The sequence below is a fragment of the Corylus avellana genome, chromosome 6 (genome assembly GCF_965113065.1).
Source record: "Corylus avellana chromosome 6, dhCorAvel1.hap1.2, whole genome shotgun sequence".
Taxonomy (NCBI): Eukaryota; Viridiplantae; Streptophyta; class Magnoliopsida; order Fagales; family Betulaceae; genus Corylus; species Corylus avellana.
The window spans coordinates 23,581,567-23,604,863 of NC_142495.1; the positions used below are offsets into that span (position 1 = coordinate 23,581,567).

The 23,297-nt window shown below is 37.4% G+C and overlaps 1 protein-coding gene across 1 annotated transcript in view; it reads right to left on the reverse strand.

The window, feature by feature from the left end:
* Window positions 1–622: 622 nt before the first annotated feature.
* The window catches only part of NUDT3 (nudix hydrolase homolog 3), a 34,615-nt gene continuing 11,940 nt past the window's right edge, over window positions 623–23,297 (reverse strand). The window contains exons 8-21 of the mRNA XM_088517887.1: window positions 20,136–20,242; window positions 16,243–16,414; window positions 15,890–16,143; window positions 15,707–15,788; window positions 10,947–11,012; window positions 7,852–7,929; window positions 7,503–7,598; window positions 5,466–5,572; window positions 5,146–5,314; window positions 2,897–2,980; window positions 1,820–1,914; window positions 1,651–1,741; window positions 1,425–1,571; window positions 623–865 (exon numbers count right to left, since the gene is read on the reverse strand). Coding sequence (XP_088374013.1) covers window positions 812–865; window positions 1,425–1,571; window positions 1,651–1,741; window positions 1,820–1,914; window positions 2,897–2,980; window positions 5,146–5,314; window positions 5,466–5,572; window positions 7,503–7,598; window positions 7,852–7,929; window positions 10,947–11,012; window positions 15,707–15,788; window positions 15,890–16,143; window positions 16,243–16,414; window positions 20,136–20,242 — 1,602 coding nt within the window. The 3' untranslated portion in view covers window positions 623–811. The remainder of the gene's footprint in view (window positions 866–1,424; window positions 1,572–1,650; window positions 1,742–1,819; window positions 1,915–2,896; window positions 2,981–5,145; window positions 5,315–5,465; window positions 5,573–7,502; window positions 7,599–7,851; window positions 7,930–10,946; window positions 11,013–15,706; window positions 15,789–15,889; window positions 16,144–16,242; window positions 16,415–20,135; window positions 20,243–23,297) is intronic.

Sequence of the window (23,297 nt, forward strand, 5' to 3'; positions counted from 1 at the left end):
ATGGGTACTAAATTTTTTTACCAAGAGATGAGTATCAAAATGATGTGGAGTTTATTAACTGGAGAACATGTAAACAATTAAGCAAAGAAATGCTACGGGTGCTAATGAATAAGTTTCACATTATTTTAGTACTCATTTCTTGGTAAAACATTTAGTACTCGTAACATTTTTATTTTGGACTTTAAAAAGTAATAATTGACTTACAGATTATGATTTAACTCATTATGTTAAATTGAGTAGAAGATTTTTCATAGTGATCAATATTTATATTTTTTTGGATCATTATACTCCAAATACCTAAAAATATTAGGTATAATGGTCACTATAAATCAAAATTGGCCACGTGAGGAATCTTCTGTTCAATTTAATAATAATAACAAAAAAATGCTAATAGTGGGGGTGAGGGGTAACATTTTGCATAATCCGTTTGATGTAACTTCTTGGGTAAAAGGAGGATATTCCTCAATCCAACACGTTTTTCCAGTTGCTTCACCACTTCCCAGTGGATCATGTTGAATTGCGATTGATATTACAGTAATATTAAAGAAATACTGGACTTTTTTATTAAAAAAAAAAAAAAAATTTATGATGGGTATAAAACAAATGTGGAAGGAAAAAGGACTAGAGTAGCTAAAACTTAATATATTAAAGATTTAATCACATAAGGAACATTTAAGCCATCTGATGACTAATTGTCATCATATATTATACTAATTCTTATGCCTCTTCCAAAATAAAAATAAATTGTAAGATTATTAAACAAACTGTTCTTTGATAGATGGAAAGGATCACAGTTGAAAGTCCAGTGCCTTCACTCCAATATTTTGTTGGCAATAGGAAATATGGGAGCTATGTCCACAGGAACCTAGGATACAAGAGAAAAAGAAAGAAAGAAAGAAAGGATAGTAAGAACCTGCAGATACAATAAAAATATGTAATGTGCTAAATTGAAGACATTTCAACAAATGAGAATCTTGGCATAGAGAGTAAACTATAAGACTTTGACTGGCTCATAAAAAAGGTAGGGTTTGATGTTAATTTCAGAAAGCAACGGTAACATGCATCACATTTACCTTAAACTTACACTTAAGTCACAAATAGCTCTCTATCCAAATTTCAATATCACCATTCAATCTCTCTCTCTCTCACTCACACACACACACGCATGCATACATATTATATAGTCCCCAAGGATGTGAACCTACAAGTTTTTTGTGCCTCACACAAAAGCAAAAGTTATAAGGCACAGGGTGTAAAAATAAACTGTTTCATTTCTTGTACAATTGAGACATCAGGGAGAAAATGCTAAAATAACAAAATAAAGGAAGAAAAAAAAACACACAGAAGATTCTTATACTAGTCACAAAGCACACTAGTTTATCTTTGATGCAGTGCAATTTTTCAACATTTTATGCAGTGCATACCTGAATGTCCTCTAATTTCTGCAAAGCAAGCTTTAATGGTTGGGTCATTTTACTATATTTCTGAAGAAGCACATTTGCAGCTTCTTTGTCACCTTTAGCCTGTATAGTGAGGATCTCCCTACTCAGACTTTCAACGGCACCTTCAACCTTTAAAAAGTAGAACAAACTTTACGGCCAAGGTAAAAAAGAAGAGAACCATCAAGGAGGAAGTATGAAATACTTTTACCTTAGAAAAGTCAACAGAAAACTTTTCATCAGGGTGCAAAATGAAGGCTCCTTTGTCATATAACCAGTTAAACTGCAGTGCTTGTCCTTTCCTGAATATATATGTTAAAAACATAAGATACTCGGTGACAAGACTTAATAGAGGATCATAGGACCATTAGCTAGCTTACCCATGAGCTTCATGTATGCCAAAACGCACTGACCGGAAGCATCCAGCAAGGAAGGAAACATACATGGACTTTAACAAACTCTTGGGAAGCAAATCCTGGCCTCATCACAGAGATATAAGCAAGGACATCAATCAGAAGCTTCCACCATCAATATAAAAGCTTTTGAGCTTAACTTTTAGAAAAAGACCATAATTGTTTTATTGGTAAGCAACTTAGTCACCCCAGAGGACTTGAAACCATGACCTGAACCATCATTCCAATGATCTTATAGGCAAAAATACCAATATATATTTGTTTGGGAGCCTATTATACATATGGTCAACGGAACTGCTGTAGCCCTCTCCCTTCTCTAAAAGCCTTCCTTACCGGTATAGACTTTCCCGTCTACACTAATATATTTAATTATTAGTGATTAGATTACAAGATTTGTCATTCTTGAAGGACGCAGAAATCATACTTAAAAAGCTAATACCAACAAACACTAAGGTGTGAAATCACCAATTTTTCCAAACACTAGAACATGTATAGAAAATGGTGAATTTGGTAATTTAATTAATACTCTAATACTCAGACTCACGTGTGAGCTCAGACATTTCCTAATTAAGTGGAGTTTAGTATGTGAAATATTTAACTTAAATGGGGTAGAATGTAGAGCCAAGATTCAAATTAGATAAATGCTACATGCAGTCTCAAGTACTTACTTCCAAATGCACACTTCTTGACGTGGCAATGAAAATCACCATTGGATATTGAATCTAATTGTGGTTTTCACTGGCACATCAGTAAGTGTGTATTTGGGAGTAAGCACTTGGAAGTTCATGTAGCATTTCTCTTCAAAATAAGGACATTTGCTCTAATAGTATATTTACAAAAACATAAGCTGATTGGATATCATGAATTTTAATAATTTAATTGATATTCTAACATAATAAACTATAGATAACACCTAAAACAATGGTATACATCACTTTAAAGTGAATTTAGTAATTGCATTGGCTGAAAGATGTGAAAAGCATTCAATTAATCAGACCAACATATATAAATATAATTTTTTCAACCTTATCACTAGCTACTGACCTGGCTGATTAGGAACCGGAGTGCCCAAAGGCCAACTATATCAGCTTTTGCTTCTTCCAAAGCTGAGTGGAGTTCTTGCAGTTCCTGTGTCAAAAGATAATATAGAGAGCATGGCAAATCAGACATAACACTATCCTCATCTAATAAAGCGAAATACAAAAGAAAAAAAGAAAGGAAAGTGAGATGATATTACATCAAATCTCAAATAAAAAGTTCAAAAACAAGATATCAACACTCTTGACAAGAATACGACAACAAATTCATCAATCAAACAGTAAGACGTGGGTTGGGTGGGGGCATGGGCAGTAGAGCACCTTTGTCACTTCCAAAATTCTGTTGTTTCCATTTAATCCCGGTGCCTTTAATTGCAACAATTCTTAACCGAAGTTGACCTTCCTTCAGTGTACGCCAGCCTTGGTGACTGACATTTGGACATCATACTAGCATGCGACCATTTATTCCATATTTGGACATTCATCATCTATATGATGTGCGCTGGCAAGAGAGTGAAATTTCAAATTTTAAAGAAAGTTGAGATTTTTGTCTAACATAAGAATTTGTTCCTAACAGGTTGCAGATCAAGTTTCAAAAGCTGAAAATTTCATTTTCTTTCCTTCGAAGTTCAATCCATTACATAAGAAATGATAAAGAAGCAGCTCATTTGAAAAACCCTTTAGGGACCATTTGGTTCATATAATCCTAAATTCCAATGAAATCAATTTTTTTTTATGAGTAATCGAAATTTTATTAAAAACGAGATAGTGCAACCCATGTAAACATGACCAAATTCTTTTCCCCTTGGACCTTACAAACTTAGAATACAGCTAACATAATTTTTGTCTATCAAGCTATAAAATTCATTAAAAAGAGCACAATAAGAGGTGTGACCTTAGTACATGGGAGCTAATATAAATTTTATTTATGATACGTCATGCTGGTTGACACCTGATGTACTGATTAAAAAAAATTTATTTGTGGGAACTCTTTAGAGCATTCACATTGATTTATATATATTTATGCAAAATGGCTAATCAAAACCCACTTTATCTAGTTTAGCTAATAAGTTTTAAAAGACACTATTTATCTACACCATTTAAAATTTTTTTTTTTTCTTTTTTTATAAGGATTGCATTTTTCCTAAAGATCATATTTTCCAACTTTGGGAAAAAAGAGATGTGGAGAGAGAAATAGTAGGAGAAAATTTTGGGAAAAAAGAGATGTGGAGAGAGATATAGTATATTAATGAGATAGATGTGTGAACAGTGACACATCTATCTCATTAAGAGGAACATAGTGGTAGTGGAGTGGTGTTGTATGTGCAAGAAGACCGGAGAGTCAGCCGATCATCTTCTTCTCCACTGTGAGCTTGCAAGGGCTCTTTGGCACATGATTTTTCAGCGGTTTGGGTTGCATTGGGTCATGCCTTGCCGGGTGAGGGCCTTGTTTGCTAGCTGGTGGTCGGGAGGTCGTTCTCGTAGCGCGGTTGTTTGGAAGATGATTCCTCTGTGTCTTATGTGGTGTATCTGGAATGAAAGAAATGCTAGATGTTTTGAAAATTCCACTAGGACCATAGAGGAATTGACTCATTTCTTTTTCTTTACTCTTTACTCTTGGACGACCGCTTGGCTAGCTCCTTTAGTGATTAGTTTCTCTGATTTTCTTTTTCATTTATCTCCCTCCTAGGCGCTCTCTGTTTATACTTCCTGTGTATATGGATTGCGCCCCTTTGCGCTCTTTTATATCATCATTACTTATCAAAAAAAAAAAAAAAAGATGTGTGAACAGTGCCCGCTACATTGTTCACACGTAGCGGTGCACTGTTCACAAATGCAACAAAATATATTTTGCAATTGAGATGCAGAATCCAAAGTAAAGGATATTTTAGTGTTTTGCTTATCTATTGTAGATAAAAGTAAGAAATGGCTAAGCCATTGTGAGTGCTCTTGCAGCTTCACATTAATTGCAGTTTATAGTCAATACAGTTAAGTAACAATTGACCCATTAGTAATCTAAGCTCGATCTATATCTATGCAGCTGTCAATGAAATCAACAATAGGAATTAATTTCCATTTGGCATAGTGTAATAAATGAAAGGAAACTTAGCTTATAGATTCTATTTTAATATAGAAGGAAATGATATACGATCTTAAGACTAACATAAGTTAAGCATGAAAAAAAAAAAAAAAAAAAAAAAATCAATTGAGGAAAGCAAAATAAATATCTTTAAAAAGAAAAATCATCCAACTAACCAATCTGACTGTAGACTTTTGACCATTTGGAAGTGTTATGGTATGGGGCCCGATCCCATGGCAGCACTCATGGCAAATTGTGTGAGTGAAGAAGGATTCAAAATCTACAAGTTCTTGTTGTTCCTTTGTAATACAAACATCAGCTATAGGCTGAAGAATATGCTTGAACCTGATTAGGATAAAGCATGTCATTTGTAAAAATATAACATAAATTGTCCACATTTCATGAGATCATGGAAATCAATTCATTAGAATTAAATTAAACATAGGGCTACAAACAAGCATCATGATCAGTGAAATTCCAAGGAAAGGAATGGTACTTGGCCTCTGAAACATTCTTAAGAATGACCATTGATGTTCCTCGATCTTTTACTATACGCTCATCATTTGGCAAATTAAAAGCAACAGTTTGAGGACCCTTCACATCCTGATGCAAAATTTAATCTTGTCAACATTATTTTTTCACACAGATAATAATATGCTCATATCAGAACAAGAGAAGCTAGGATAAAAGAATAAAATATCAACACAAAAAACTATATTTGGAAAATAAAGATGGTAAAGTTAGGATGTCAATCAACATATAGCAGCTTGTTGTTCTGCAAGCTGTAAACTTTTTACATTATTGATTTTGACCATAACTAGGTGAGGAGAATTCAAGCAGACAAACACCCAAACCGACCCACAATCAAAGATCATTTTTGTATTAAGCCATGTAAACAGGGAATGTCATAAATCATTTTCTATAATTCTGCAGGTATAAAAAAAGTAGGCTGTCAATCTTCTTATCGGATATATGAACAAAACCTCGTATTCTGTATGTATATAGATTTATCACACACACACCCACCCACCCATCCACACACACATACACACACAAGACCAATACAGTTATGAGTACAAGCACATCTTTTATATCTAATAATATTAACTCCACCTCCAGCCTCTCAAAATCATCGAGCATCACCACCAACTACAAAGTACTAAAAATTAGACAACTCTTTGAAATGCCAAAATAAGACAGGTAGTCCCCAATTGTACAAAAATCACCAAAGCCAAACCACCTTGGGTAGATAATGCCTAAGCCAAATAAGCTCAAGCCACAAACTCATATTGTTGGGCTGGAGCCAAATACACATCACCTTAGAAACTCCATAAAATGTTTGAATACTGGGAAAAGCTATTATTTCAATCTCCTGAAATGATTCAAGGTTTGCATTCTAAGGAATAAGCCTAACTAAAGACTCCCACGCATCAAATTGATCAAATAGGATACGAAGCACATTGGACTCTGAAAAGGAAGAGAAACTATGGATTCTCAAGGATCAAATTGAAAAGAAGAAAAAGAATCCCAAAAAGCTATGACAAAGTTTAAGTCATTCACTTGAAGAGAACATAAGAACACCGTCTGCACCAAGACAGCATCCCAACAAGTTATCAAATCTTGATAGAAATTTAGATAGTCAAATTAAAATTTCATACAGTATTAGTTCAGGTGCAGACACACCTACATACAAATTTACAGGGCATCCTATAAATAGGGTGGGAAAACTGGGGAAAATCTAAGGCTGGGGTGGCAGTGTAAGATTTACATCTAATATATTTATCATGATTTCTAAGGAATACACACAATCAGGATAAGAACTATATGGTACACCCACACATATTTAAGCATATATATTACATTTTATATGTAGCATAAGCATCTCTATCTGTGGCGCTTTGCTTTTTGTGTCTTGTGACATAGAACAGATCGGGGAAAGCTCCCTACATGAGCTTTGTGGTGGGCATTTAGGATAAGAGTAGTATTTTAGGGTTCCTAGAGTTTTCTGGTTTGAAAATGTAGGATTAGATTGCAAAGAAAGCTTGCACAAGTGTAGTGTAAAACATGTTATTTTAAGCTATTGTCCAACTCGAGCCAACCCCAACCCGGAATTTTGCACCCTTACATATACCTGAAAAGATTTCCAATGAAGGAAGAGAGCAAAATGAGATCAATGAGAAAAAAAAAAATTAATACACACATACACTGCAAAATAGGCCTACTTTTGTCATGTGACACTGTTAAAGAGGGATAGAAAGCACAATTCTGCTGTAAGGAAACAGATTGTCATTCCAAGGATTTTCATGTTAATTAGAGAATCATTCATCATCTTCATTATTAACATTGACAAATGAGCATTTTAAGCTGCTCATATTGCACTGAAGATGTCTTAAAATAAGTTCCATTCAACTACTCATGCTTGATTCATGACATTTGAATATACTACCTATTAACATGGTATACAGAAGTATAAATTTGGGTAAATAACATAACCATCATGAACGATATTTCTTCCCACATTCTTCAAACTCACCCCTGAATTATAAAGAAGCTGAATGACACGAATAGGAGCAGCAATCACATCTTCAGATTTATACACACTTTCCATTGGGAGATTTTGTTCCAGAATCTATCACAATAAAATCATTTTTAGTAATTGGCTGAAGACAAAATAGAGGGGTAGAATGAAAGCTGTTACAACTCCGGTAGGGCACTGGCCCTTTAACCAAGCGGAACTTATCCTTTCTCAAGGGAAGAGCTCGGGCGGTGCAACCCATTGTGGCTGGGTTTGTGAAGCCAAAGTACTTCAACCAATTGATTGGGGAAAAACGTGAAAAAGAGAAAAAGAGGACCCCTGGTGAAAAACAAATAAACAAGAATACCTTCAAATTATCACCAAAGAGTTTAATTTGAGCTGTTGCTTTGTCATCTCGAACTCCAATAAATGCTTCAAAAGTAGCCTACAATGAAATAGAATGCAACTACTAAGCTACATCAGCCAAGTATAGTGAACAAAAACATTGAACAAAAAGCCATGAATTCTAGCTTCAGAAAGAATATAAAGCACGCTTAGTGCTTTCTATAAAGTTTAGTGAAATTACTTGCCATGTGTCTTTCGGAAAATGTGACATTATTCTTGCTTGAGCAACCATTTCACGTACAGAATACAACTAATCTCTATTTAAACATTATTACTTTTGAGAAATTATAGGCATTCAATTTAACTATGCTAAGTACACATGAAAATACTCACTTCAATCGCCATCCAAAATGAACCAGAGAAAATCCCCAACGAATAATAACATTAATCACCCTTTAGCCATTGTACTTGGCCATTTCGACAGACTTTAAGCAGATTCATGTTACTGGGGCTGATTTTAATTTTGGGCTTGCATAGGATGTGTTGCTTAAAGATATCAAGCAAGGGCTCAGCTTGGCTCTAGTGGTTCACTAACAGGACTGAAAAATGCAGTTTAGACCCCAAACACACCTAGAGAGAGGGGGAGAGAGGGGGGGTGAACAGGTATTTTACAGAAATTATGCCAAATTAAAAACTAAACAACCACATAAAACAATCACCAAGTATATGAACTGGAAACCTTTTGAAGAACTCCTTAAAGGTAAAACCACTCCAGAATAACCAAACCCAGGAAACTCATTCACTATATAGAAGAATTCAATTACAAAAAGTACATACTTACAAAACTTTTGTAACAGACACTTCCTTGTATAGACTAGTGATTCATTTGGCTCTTACTGCAATAGTTCCTGAACCTCTAGGCAATTCTTCTATTGAGCTTCCTCTTTCTGAAACTCAGGTGACTGAAGGCTTTTTGTGAAGCTTGTGTGGTCTAACAAAGAAACTCTAAGAGAGATCACTCAATGAAGGCTTAGGGATAAAATAACTCTCTCTTTGCACACTGAAATATGGCCTTAGGGTCTTATGAGAATTGTGCACTGAAGGCCCTTAAATAGACTTGGGAAAATAGGATTGAAATCTGAAATTCGGTTTCCCAAATATAGAAGTTTTTATGTCAGCATCTAGACCTATAAGTGAACACGTCCAGATTTGAATAGGGTTTCATAACTTTCTCAATTGGCGCCAAGGAATTTGCTTGCAAATGAATTATACTACCAAAATGCGGATGAGCTTTGAAAATAACCAACACTACCAACATCTCGTTTGTACTTGGTATGGCACGGGCCATTGAACAAGCAACACTGTCCATTTCAGAAAATGTCTCCAAATGAACTCATCCAAACCAGGTATGGAACGAGCCATTGAACGAGTAACACTGTGACCTTTTGACTATTTGAGCAATGTGGCTCATCCGGACATAGGTACAAAACTCGCCCTGGCCTTGATCAACACTTTGATGGTTTTATGCCCAAGTACAAAACTTAGCTTATCACTTTACAATTCGCATCAAAGTGTTTTGGACACTGAATTTACCAACCTAAAAACTAACAAGGACATATCCTGGTATAGTTACCAAATGTTGACACGTTAGCTCCTTTTCAAATAAAGGGTCTACACTAAAATCCACGGGCTCCTACAAGCTTTAGCACAAAGTGATGTCGTTTTGGGTGGGTAAATTAAGTATAGTAAGTTATACCCTTATGTTAAAAATTCTTACAGAAATGGGAAAAAACCTCACCATCTCTCGTTCCATGTCTTAGGCCGGCTCGTAGAGGTCGTGAAGGCACCATGACCTTCGCGAGGGGTGGGTCGTGTAGGCCTTCAACCCCCCTTGTAGGAGCTTGCGGAGCCCCACAATCCCCTCCGTGAAGGGTGGGTTGTGGAGGCTGCAACATCTGCCCCCAAATGGAGGGGTGGAGCTACATGCCAGCGACCAATGGGGGCAAGGTGAACCAATCAAGCCAGGTTAGGAGAAAAATAAATCTCATATCCTATAAGCTTTGGACAATTTCAGAGCCTAATTATAGCCGGACATAATGAAGAACTCAACTGTAACTTGGGACATCTTATCTAAATAGGTACTGTCTCACATAATTTAAGGGCATAGAATCAACTTTAAAATCAAAAGTGTGTTTGCAAAAAGATTATGCAAAAAAAAAAAAAAGATACACACATCTCCCTCAAACTACCACTCATTTGTCAATGTTCCCTTTAAACTACCAATTGTGTCAATGTCTCCCTAAATTGCCAAAAAATGTCAATATCCCTTCTAATGTCAAAAATACCCTTAATAATAAGTTTTTTTTTAAAAAAAAAAAAGAAAAAAAAAACCAAAAAAACACCTAGGGTTGGCTGAACCACCCCCTGGTGTTTGGGGGTGGTCGAAGTTTCAAGGGTGGCCATTAGTTCCGGGGTGGCTGACGGGTGTGATTTTCGAACCACCCCTTCCTTTTTTCTTTTTCTTTTTTTTCTTTTTTTTTTTTGGTGGGGAGGGGGGGGGGGGGGGGGGGTGGGGGTTGTTGGGGTGGGGTGAAAACAAATCCAAATGATGCATTCTCATGTAGAAGTTCTAATGAATTAACTTGTGTTCAATGGGATATTGAATATTTGAGACCGCCAAAAAGAGACAAATATCAAGCCTGAGGTTTACGTGTTTTGCACCACAGGACATTATTATCTTCTAATGCAAAATTGATATTTCATACATAAATTTACTTTCATGAATCAGCCATCCAGACTTCCAAAAAATCATACATTCCTACAAAGGCTTTGAAGAATAGAAATATGCAAGAACTAGACAAATTTTAAACCTTCCAGAAAAGAAGAATTTTAGACTAAAATGATAACATATGCAGTCTACTGAACTTTTTCATTGCTAAGCACCCGATGGGACTTGAATGCATAACCTCAATGCCCATCCCCATTCTTATGTGGGTGGAGGAGCCTAAAGGACATGGCACATGCAGTATACCCAAGTTTGTAAACAACCTCAATCTTACACTATATTTAAAGGTGATGAAGGGAGCTGCATGAACAGGTGATCTATATAAATAATACCTTGTACCCAAAAAGCGCATCTTCATATGTCTCATAGGGACCAATAGTAACATCCAGCTTGGAGTCCTACGCCAAAAGGAACATAACGTCATAAAAAATGTGGAGGTTCTTAACAGTTTCCAAATAAAGCAACCTTAACATTTAGAAAAGGCCTTATAAATAGCTGTTTCTAGAAACAGCAGTCTAGCAACTGCAAAGAACTGGATGCTATTAAGGTAATAGCTACATGAAGATTCAAGAATTGAGTCTTTTTGTGTTTCATATATCACTGTATCCTTTCTCTTTTCCTATATCAACATATGTTTTACATTTTAATCTTAACATGGATGTAAAAGTTCAATCAGATGCCTTGACTAGACTCTCGTAACTTGGTAATTAGTAATAGAAACACATTACTCTTTTGCTTTCTCCTGAGCCTAGCCAATCTGCTTTTTCTATAAAAGTAAAGTTTGATTTAGAGGAAATGCAATCAGTTAAAAATAAATAATGCCATTGGACCATTCCGGGCGGAAAAAAATATAGAAATAACCAAAAATGGTGATATAGGAATGCAAAACCTTTAAAAAAATAAAAAAAATAATATTTTTTTTTTACAAAGAGAGAGAGAGAGAGAGAGAGAGAGAGAGAGAGAGAGAACAGTGAGAGAGAAAAAAAAAAATCATAATTTAACTTAGCATACAACAGACTACATTCTCTTTGGAGGGACTAATGTTACTCTCAACCAACTTGATAGATCCAAATGAACTTTTATTCTGGTTCTTCAGTATTGGTCCAAAATTTTTACAAAAGTCGACATCATCTCCAAAGGGTGTTGGCTTGGTGCTTAAATTATCCAAAAACGATGGTCCTTTTCTGGTCTAATCAATTACTAGTTCAAATCTCAAAGCATTCTATCTTTTCTTTTTTCCTTTTAATGGGCTGAAAATCCAAAAGCATTTACATGCAGCTTTCCAAAATAAGACATTGTGTTCCTTGTAATAATTTGGAATCACTTAGCAATAAATAACTGGAAAGAATTTTAAGGTTACTTGTCATGAATTCCTGGATAAATATTCAGTCATGTTTTTAATGTAGTCCGAAATCCAAGAGAACGATTACGTGCACCCAAACACACGCAAGCAATGACCGATTTTTTTGACTTTATTTTTGAACAGGGACTGATCGATCTTCCAGTGGTAGGGGGGAGGATCACATGGTCTAATCGTCGTGCGGGATCCAGACTTGATAGATTTTTGATATCCACAGCATGGGAGGAATATTTTCCAGATGTATGTCAGAAAAGGCTTCATCGGGTACTATCGGACCATTTTCTGGTGATATTGGAGTGTGGAGTGTGGAGTGGGAAGAAGGGGTCGAATACCTTTTAGGTTTGAGAATATGTGGTTACAAGCGGAGGGTTTTGTGGAGCAGGTAAAGAGGTGGTGGGATTCTTCTTACTTTCAAGGTAATCCGAGTTATGTGTTGGCTCGAAAGTTGGAAGCACTGAAAGGTGATCTCAAAATATGGAATGTGGAGGTTTTTGGAGACTTAAGGAAAAGGCAAAAAGGAGATGGAGGAGCGATTGAGTGAGTTGGATCGCATTGAAGAAATTAGAGTTTTAACAGAGGAGGAGATTATTAAGCGACAAGAGTGTTCTAACAACCTAAAGAAGACCCTTTACCAAGAGGAAATGAGTTGGAGGCAGAAATCTAGGGCATTGTGGTTGAAAGAAAGGAGATCAGAATACAAAGTTCTTCCATAGGTTGGCCAATTCGCATAGGCGAAACAACACAGTTGCTGCTATGATGGTAGATGGGAGCAGGACAGAGGATCTAGCAGTTATACAGGACCATATTGTGAACTTTTCTAAAACATTGTATTCTGAACAGTATCAAGGGAGACCAACCAGGCTTTTAGCTCCATTGTTGGACAACCAGGCTTTTAGCTCCATTGATGAAGGGGAGAGACTTTGGATGGAGTGAGAATTTGAGAAAGATGAAGTATGGGAGGAGGTGAGGAAGTTGAAGGGCGACAAAGCACCCGGCCCTGATGGATTTACTATGACTTTCTTTTAGAAATGTTAGAGGTGGTAAAGGAGGACCTTATGGCGGTTTTCAAGGAATTTCATGAGTGGAAGATTTGAGAAGAGTATTAACGCTACGTTTGTTGCGTTTATCCTGAAAAAAGCTGGAGCGGTGGAGATTAAGGATTTTCGCCCTATTAGTCTTGTAAGTGGAGTGTATAAAATAATTTCGAAGGTATTGGTTAGTCGGTTGAACTCAATATTGGGGAATCTGGTGTCACATACACAAAATGCGTTTATTCCAGGTAGGCAAATACTAGACTCCATTTTAATGGCAAATGACTGTGTGGATAGTCGGATTCGATGTGGGGAATCAAGTCTCATATGCATGCTAGATTTGGAGAAGGCTTATGATCATGTCAACGGGGACTTTCTACTGTATATGTTAGAGACGTGATTTTGGGGAAAGGTGGCGTGGTTGGGTTCATCATTGTATCTCTACGGTACGTTTCTCCGTTCTCATTAATGGGACACCTACAAGTTTTTTCAGTAGCTCTCGAGGAGTGAGACAAGGGGACTCTTTGTCTCCTCTATTATTTGTGTTGGTGATGGAGGCATTTAACAGATCTTATGTTTGGATTTTTGGTGGGTTCGCGACATTCAGAGGTAATGGTAGTATCACACTTGTGACTTATCAAAAAAAAATGTAGAATCACACTTGTTATTCGCAGATGACACACTTATCTTCTGCGAACCAAAGTGGAACAAATTCGTAATTTGAGATGTTTGCTGCTGTGTTTTGAAGCAGTTTCAGGCTTGAAAATAAATTTGTCAAAATCTGATATTGTCCCTATAGGTGAGGTGGGAGATATGGAAGGTCTATCAAGAATACTTGGGTGTGGAGTGGGTTCGATGCCATTTACGTACTTGGGTTTACCATTGGGTGCTCATTATAAGGATCCATCTATATGGAATACTGTCATTGAGAAGATGGAGATTAAATTGGCAGGGTGGAAGCGGATGTATTTATCCAAGGGTGGTAGGCTAACGATGATTAAAAGCACTCTTTCTAATCTACCCACAAATTATTTATCTTTGTTCTAGATTCCAGTGGGAATGGCGAAGCGTATGGAAAAAATACAAAGAGATTTCTTGTGGGGAGGTGTCGGTGATTAGTTCAAATTTCATTTGGTAAATTGGTCCCAGGTTTGTAAGCCAATGGAGGTGGGGGGATTAGGGGTAAGGAATTTGATTCAGTTCAATCAAGCTTTGTTAGGTAAATAGTTGTGGAGGCTTGCCAATGGTGGAGATGCATGGTGGAGGAAATTGGTGGCAGTTAAATATGATATGATGAGGGGTGGTTGGTGTTCCAAGGAAGTAGGGGGATCCTATGGGGTGGGAGTGTGGAAATGTATTCGGAGGGGGTGGGATAATTTTAAGCAACATGTGCGATATGAGGTAGGGGATGGTTCTAGAGTGTTGTTTTGGCATGATGTTTGGTGTGAGGAGTTACCATTGAAGATTCTTTTTTCAGCCTTGTTCTCTATTGCATGCGCAAAGGAGGCATGGGTGGGGGAGAATATGGATATAGCACGTGGTGTTATTCATTGGAATGTTATGTTTACCCAACCTGTTCATGATTGGGAAATTGAAGTGGTTTTACAATTTTTCGAGTTACTGTATTCCCAACATATTAGGCAGGGTGGTGTGGATAAAATTTGTTGGATCCCCTTGAAAAGGAAGAATTTTGAAGTGAAGTCCTATTATCAAGTAATGGTTAATCCGGCACCGATTATTCGTCTTTGGAAGAGTATTTGGAAGAGTAAAGCTCCTCCGAAAGTGGCTTTTTTTGTGTGGACGGCAGTGTTGGGGAAAATATTAACATTGGACAATTTACATAAGAAGAACATTATAGTGACAGAGTGGTATTGTATGTGTAGGCACAATGGAGAATCAATTGATCACTTATTATTGCATTGTGAGGTTGCTATTGAGGTATGGAGCATGGTCCTTCAGTTGTTTGGTGTTACGTGGGTGATGCCAAGTAGGATGAATGACTATTTGGGAAGTTAGAGGGGACAAAGGGGTAACCGTACAGTTTTGCAAATTTGGAGAATAGTTCCTTTGCATGTTATGTGGGGTCTATGGAGAGAAAAAAATGCACGGAGCTTTGAGGATCGTGAACTTGGACTCATCGAGTTGAAGAAAATGGTACTCCAAACACTTTACTCGTGGAGAGTAATGTGGCATTCGTCGCAAGAGTTAATGCTTGCTGAATTCTTACATTTATGTGCTTTATTCTCAGCTTAAAAGCTTTTGTATACTTGGGCCCTATTGTATACTTCCGGAGCATTCTAACAGAACTTTACAGCGAATCAGTACTAACAGATGAAAGAACCAATGAATCCATTAGAAAAAGAAGGATGAAGAACTAAAGTGTGTGTTTATCTTCGTGTTGGTGTGTTGAGAGAGAGAGATTAAACAGGCATGTTGATGAAATCTATTACTTCTAGGAGACTTTCAGATGTAAAGGACAAAATCAAGAAGATCAGAATGTTAATACTTCAATCTGGTTTTCCAATATCAAATTTGACATACCAGAAAACTTGCATGAAAGAAGCTATTTCAGAAAGAATATATATATATAGACAGACACATACACACATATCATTCTCCTTATTGCATACAACTTTGTGTTGGAACCACATGCATTATAATGCACAGAATTACGAAGGAGAACTATGTACGAAGTACAAACCAACTCCATCCAGGCTATATCTGACTCATAATAATCATTTGAAAGGAAAGCACTGGCTTTGCTATGCAGCAATCTCTTCAAACTACAAAAGTCAAGAAAGATTCAGCAAACATTTGGAAGTAGAATAAAAATCAGCATATGCTTAACCAATGAACTATCAACAGAAATCTGATAACATATTACCTAGGGGAGCTGATCATATCCCCCGCTTTATGCAATAATTCAGCTGCTCTTTTGAGGAAAGGATTATACTCTTGAGAGAAAGGAACAAGGTACAGATCAAGGGCGGAACCGACCATATGATTTGCTATATCAACTGTATCATTAGAAAGAGGAGATTCTAGACCAAATTCACTATGTCTTTTGATAACATTAAAAAAGCTGGTTGCATCTTTTTGTTGATCCTCTGTTAGACTGCCCTTCCATAATTCAAATTCCTGTAAAAGAGAAACTTATTTGTATTATATATGTAAAACACTTTCTTTCTTTCTTTCTTTTTTTTCTTTTATGCATATCATGAACATCCCATTGAATACCATTTTGTCCATGTCAGGAGGATAGAAGTTTGCACCAGGTGGTTTCACCATGGGAAATGCAGCTCTATACTCAAGACCTTTCCATCCAGTAACTCGCCTTGTGGCCTCAGGAAGCAACTTTATAGCTGAATCTGCAGTTGTCAAAAATGCCGCATTCTCGTCAAGGCAAGACCTGTCGATAAGAGTGATATTAGAGGATGAAGAAAAGGAAAACCAAAGAAAAAGAGAGAAATGGGGACACCAAGAAAGTGGGGGGGGGGGGGGGGGGGGGGGGGGGTGTGAAGGCAAGGAGGATGGAGACAAAAGCCATACCACCTCCTCTGGTGACACTCACGGAGGAGGTGGTGAAAATCTCAAAGAGAGGTGTTTTCCTAAGAAAAGGATTCAGAGATAATTGAGGTCAAGGAATGCCTTAATTGCAAATTAAAAAAAAAAAAATAGAAGAGAATGCCAGGTCAAGGAGAATACAAAATACCCAACAAGGATGGTCTGCCAATCCAACCATTAAAGTTATAGAAGTTCTGATTCAAAAGATGAAGGAGAATTAGAAGGGAGAGGGAGGGTAGAAACATCATATGTATCTGCTTAGCTTTGTCCAAAACCAAGAAGGCATTCTGGCGGACACGTGCATGGAGGAAGGCCAACCACTACATAAGCTAAAAGACTATGACTACAAGCCAAGCAAGAAGTGACTCACTTCTATTAGCAACTTATCATGAGGTCTCCTCACCAAGAGCTCCCAGTGACGACAAAGAAACCAGCCTGCCTGCTGTGGTGGGGTGGTTCTTATGTTTAACAATAAGACCTAGATGACTGTATCTGAAATTTTCTATTCTTTTTCAGGGCTGGCTTCGAAGAGAAGAAGACAATGCAAAAGGTCCAGCCCAACCTACCCTACACAAAAGCACCAACCAGATCTAACTTTACGTGATTTTCCATATACACAGATATAGAAAATAGGAGAAGACGTTAGAAAGAAGGGCTATTTTCATATATCAGCTCTCAATCCATTCCAAAAATGTAGGAGAATTAGGGACAAATGATTTTTTTTTGATAACTAATAATGTTATAAATCAAAAGCGCAGAGGGGTGCAACCCATATACACGGGAAGTATAAAAGAGAGCGCCTAAGAGGGAGAGAAATGAAAGAGGAAGTCAGAAAAACTAATTACTAAAGGAGTTAGTCAAGCGGCCGTCTAAGAGTAAAGAGTAAAGAAGAAAAGATAAGTCAGTTCCTCTATAGTCCTAGTAAAGTCCTCAAAACTTCCAGCATTTCTTTCAATCCATATACACCACATAAGACATAGAGGGATCATCTTCCATACTACCGTGCTTCGAGCACGTCCTCCTGACCACCAGCAATCGAACAAATTGGTACAAATGATCGGGGGAATATTCTGAAGAGGATAGCTGGCCTTCTATAATAGTACAAACTATTCAAGCAATCTAACAATCCCCCTCAAGCTGGAGCATATAAGCCATATTTTTTTTGATAAATAAGTATATAAGCCATATAAGCTCATCTAGGAACAAATTGACTCCAAATGATTTCTATATAATGACTTTGTGAAAATATCAGCCAGTTGGTTCTCAGACTTTACAAATGGTGTCCTATGTCTGCACTCAATATCTTGTCTCGGACAAATGATAATCTACTTCAATGTCCTTAGCCCTCTCATGATACATAAGATTTAAGGCAATATATAGAGCGTCTTGATTATCACAAAACAATGTAATAGGAATAGGTGCTATGAAGCCTATCTTCTAAAGAAAGTGCTGTAACCAAGTCAACTCACTAGCAGTATGAGCCATAGCTCTATACTATGCTTGTGCACTTAATTGTGTAACTGCTTTCTGCTTTATACTCTTCCATGTTACAAGACTTTCTCCCAAAAAAAGTACAATATCCCGTAGTGGACCTTTTGTATGAAGGTGATCCTGCCCAGTCTGCATCAGTGAAATCTTTTACTTTGAGATGATCATTTTTTCTAAAAATATGCCTCATCCTAGATCTCTCTTTAGGTCTCGAACAATACGAACAGTGGCATTCCAATGTGAGAGTCGGAGCCTCTAAGAACTGCCTCACCACACTAACTGCATATGAGACATCACGCCTTGTGATGGTGAGATAATTGAGTTTTCCAATTAGTCGACGCTATTGGAAAACACAAGTTTATGATTTAGATCCATAGGAGTATCAACAAGTCAAGCACCCAACAATCAAGTTTCCTCGAGAATGTCAACTACATACTTCCTCTAAGAGAAGTTTATGCCTATCTTTGACCTTGCAACCTCAATTCCCAAGAAGTACCAAAGTTTACCCAATTCTTTGGTGTGAAAGCACAGAGAAGAAGTTAGAAAGAAGGGCTATTTTCATATTTCTGCAGCCCTCAATCCATTCCAAATATATAGGAGAATTAGGTACAAATGATTGGGAAAATATTCTGAAAGACGAAAGCTGGTAGGGACAGCTGGCTATCTAGAATAGTACAGAATGTTCTAGCATTCTAACGTACATAAAATCGAAGCCTAGACCCCCCATCTTTTGCAATGTGGCATTTGTAAGTCAAGGGAAAACATTTGCCACAGAGTGATATTAGAGGATGAAGAAAGGGAAAACCAAAGAAAAAGAGAGAAATGGGGACACCAAAAAAAGGGTTGGGGGGGGGGGGGGGGGGTGGGGAGGCGAGGAGGATGGAGACAAAAGCCATACCACCTCCTCTGGTGACACTCACAGAGGAGGTGGTGAAAATCTCAAAGAGATATGGTGTTTTCCTAAGAAAAGGATTCAGAGATAATTGAGGTCAAGGAATGTCTTAATTGCAAATTAAAAAAATAGAAGAGAGTGCCAGGTCAAGTAGGGTGGGTTGGAGAATACAAAATACGCAACAAGGATGGTCAGCCAATCCAACCATTGAAGTTACAGAAGTTCTGATTCAAAAGATGAAGGAGAATTAGAAGAGAGAGGGAGAGTAGAAACATCATATGTATCTGCTTGGCTTTGTCCAAAACCAAGAAGGCATTCTGGCGGAGACGTGCATGGAGGAAGGCCAACCACTACATAAGCTAAACGACTATGACTACAAGCCAAGCAAGAAGTGACTCACTTCTATTAGCAACTTATCATGAGGTCTCCTCACCAAGAAACAGATCCCCCACCCCTTTCCCCCCCCCCAACCCCCGGCGCCAATTAAATTGTTTCAATTTTATCTCCTCCGCTATCCTTATTGTTCATATATTCAAAATGTAACATTATGGACGCTCTAGTTTAACACAACTAATGTTGGGCATTCAGTTTCATTTTCACTTCTTTTCACCATTTATTTATTTATTATTATTATTTTCTGCTTAAATTGTTTAAAAGCTGAGAAATATTTCTTAATGGTATTTTTTTTTTATAAGTAATGATGATATATAAAAAGAGCGCAGAGGGGCGCAACCCATATACACGGGAAGTATAAATAGAGAGCGCCTAGGAGGGGGAGAAATGAAAAAGAAAATCAGAGAAACTAATCACTAAAGGAGCTAGCCAAGCGGCCATCCAAGAGTAAAGAGCAAAGAGGAAGAAATGAGTCAATTCCTCTATGGTCCTAGTGGTATTAAATGAAATATATTATGTTTAGGATATCAATAAAATGAAGCTCAAAGAAACAAGGATCCCATCTCCATAGGAAGGGCTATCTCTCAAGGAATGAATACTCTTTTTAAAGTTTAAGGGTCTTACCGGAGAAAAGAATAAACTTGATTCATAATTTTATTCAAAGTTTCATATCTATAACAAACATTCCATAAGAAACATTTTAAACAATGACGTCCAGTTCATTTCAAGAGTTGCATGAGTGTGTAAACACCATTGAAAAAGCTTAAAGTGGGTCTCTTTGAGGAAGACTTACCATGGACTCTTATTAATCACATAGTACATCCATTTTAACTTGTCTAATTCTGATGCATCAGCATGCTCCTTCAGCCAATCTCTTAGAACTGGATTACTACACCAAACCTGAATAAAAAATAAAAAATAAAAATAACTACAATAATTTTAGTAAGAGGCCCAATACTATTAACATAACTGTATGAAATGATTGAGTTATATTTTCAAATTATAGCAACCTCAATTAAGTCCAAATGAGACATTCCAAAAGAAACCAGTTATTTCATTGTTTAAAGAAAACATGTACATGATATAAAGATCCTTGTGTGGCATTTCAGAAGTGGAAACTATGCTTTGCATTGATACCACAGGATCCCAACTACTCTGCATGTTACCATTTTTTTTAAATCTTTATCCCAAAATAAGCAACAATACTTTTTTTTTTTTTTTTTGATAAGTAATAAGTGTACTATCAAAACGTGCAACCCATGTATACAAGAGGTATAAAGGGTAACCCCTATTGACTAGAAAATGATTTACAAAGCTCTAAGAAATCAGAAAAGGTGGGACTCCTGCGAGTTCAACCAAGTCCTGCTCCAAGAGAACAAAGTATGTAACGCCAACTTCCTCAACTCAATCATGCCGCTCTCCTTATCCTCAAAGCTGCGTGCATTCCGTTCACACCATAAACACCACATCACACATAATGGGACGAGCCTCCACATACGCAAAGCATGCCTATTACCCAATTGACCCCTCCAAATTTTCAAGATAACGATAAGAGGCATTCACATATTCACCTAGATGAACTATCTCAGACCTCTTATCTGACTTGTACAAGAACAAACAAAAGGTTTTCTTAAGTCAAATGGACAAGTCAATCTTGGGAGATCTAGGCAAGAAAAAGCTAAAAACAATTCAAGAACACCAATCAATGAGGCACTGAATTATAAGAAATATACCTTCTAAAAGTCATTGACATCCTGTAATAAATTATCTCAGCCTTTTGTTGTCCATTTTCAATTCAAATCAATTCTTAGGGAATATGAGTATGGGTTTTCCTTATTAATTCATTTTTGTTGTCCATTGACATCCTGAAGGGTATGGGTTTTCCTTGCATAAATTCTTCTTTTTTTTTTTTAAGTAACTGAAATTCATTAAAGGGCACAAATGCGCAACTCAAGTACACAAGAACTATAGAAAGAAACATCTAACTAGAAAAAGATAAAAGATCAAGAAAATCATGAGAGCTAAAAAACTGAAAGCAATTAAAGGCAGTCGTCCAATGGTAGAGGGTATTGAAGAAAACTGCCTTTAATTCCGTCACCGTCCTCTCACGGTCTTCAAAAGTACAATCATTTATTTCTCTCCAAATACACCACATTAGGCAGGACAAAACCATCTTCAACATTGCTGCACAATGAAAACTATCAAATTGCCCTCTCCAATAGGTGAAGAGGTCTACCACTCATCTAGGCATAACCCAATCTAACCCAAAAAGACTGAAAACAGTATTCCATAAAGCACTAGCATCGAGGAGTAAGAGATGATCAACGGACTCCCCACTCCTCTTACACATGCAACACAAATCTACCACTATGATATGCCGCTTCCTTTGGATATTCGTAGCGATGATCTTCTCGAACGCTGCCAACCAACCAAAGAATGCCACTCTCGAAGGAACCTTAATCCGCCAAACCAAAGAATTACACTCTCAAAGGAACCTTAATCCGCCAAATACTCAAAGGGAAATGAGTACTTTCATGGGGAATTGACATTGTAGAACCATCTGACATCGAATAACCCTCAAATGGGCCCCAACAAAGCTTGTCTACACCCTGCGTCTCAGTCTGAAGGAGTACAACATATTAAAGAACAAGGCCAAGAAATCCACCTCCTAGTCATTCACTACACTAATAAAATTAAAGTTCCATTGATAGCGTCACTAGAGAATTCTAAATGATCGGCCATGGAAGCATCCTTAAATCGAGCCATACTGAATAACTTCAGAAAAGCTACCTTAAGTGCCTGATCCATACACCACACATCATGCCAAAATCTAATCCTATAGTCGTCACCCACCTCAAATCTAGTATGACTAGAAAACTCCCCCTAGCTAGTCATATTTTTCCAAGTACCACCCCACACAACACATGAGCATCATTAGAACACCAAGCACCCCACGAGCTACCATATTTAAAATCCACTTCCACGCTCCACAAAGCCTCTCTCTCATGTACACATCACCACAGCCACTTTCCCAAGAGAGCTCAGTTGAATAGAAATAAATTTTGAACCCCCAACCCCCTTCAATGATTGGAGAACAGATCTTAGACCTACTTACTAGGTAAAATTTGAACTCTTGACCAACAACTCCCCACAAGAAGCCCCGTTGTAACTTCTCTAGGTGATTGGCAACACCAGCAAGTAAGTAGGCATATTAGATAAAGTGCTTTTGATCAAAGTAATCCTCCCATCCTTTGACAAGTACATTTTCTTCCAACTAACCAAACGATGCTCTATCGTAAGAACTAAGATGAGGTGAACTACTCAGCATCTAATTACATCTTTTGATTTATCTGTACTACCCAAAACATTATTTTACTTGGTTATTGACCGTCAAAGAAACGCATCAAAAACTGAAAGTTGCCTCAAATTTTGTCCTAAAATTGGTGTATCTGATGAGGGGAAAAAGGAGGAGTTGACGGTTTTGTTCAATTCTATTGAAGCTTCTAGAATGCAGTATGATTCTGATTTGGGAGGCATTTCTGCCTATGTTCCTGCTCCCAAAGGAATTGAGGAGCTTGAGGAATATGAGAGGGTCGAATTGGTGGATCATGAAGCTTAACATCGTCGCATGGAATGTAAGAGGGTTGAATGCCCTCAAAAAAAGGTTGCGTATTAGGGGTCTCTTGAAAGAGTGGAAAGCAGATATAGTGTGTTTGATTGAGACTAAGATGGAGGCTATCTCCCGTGAGATGATTCATAGTCTTTGGGGAGGTCAACATGTGGGGTGGAAGTATAAAGGGTCTAATGATTTGTCAGGGGAGATGTTACTAATGTGGGATAGGAGGGTGGTGGAGTGTAAGGAGGAGTGTGTGGGGCATTTCACTTTGGCATGCTCTTTTCAAAATGTGGAGGATAACTGGGTTTGGGCGTTTGAGGGGGTGTATGGGCCGAATGA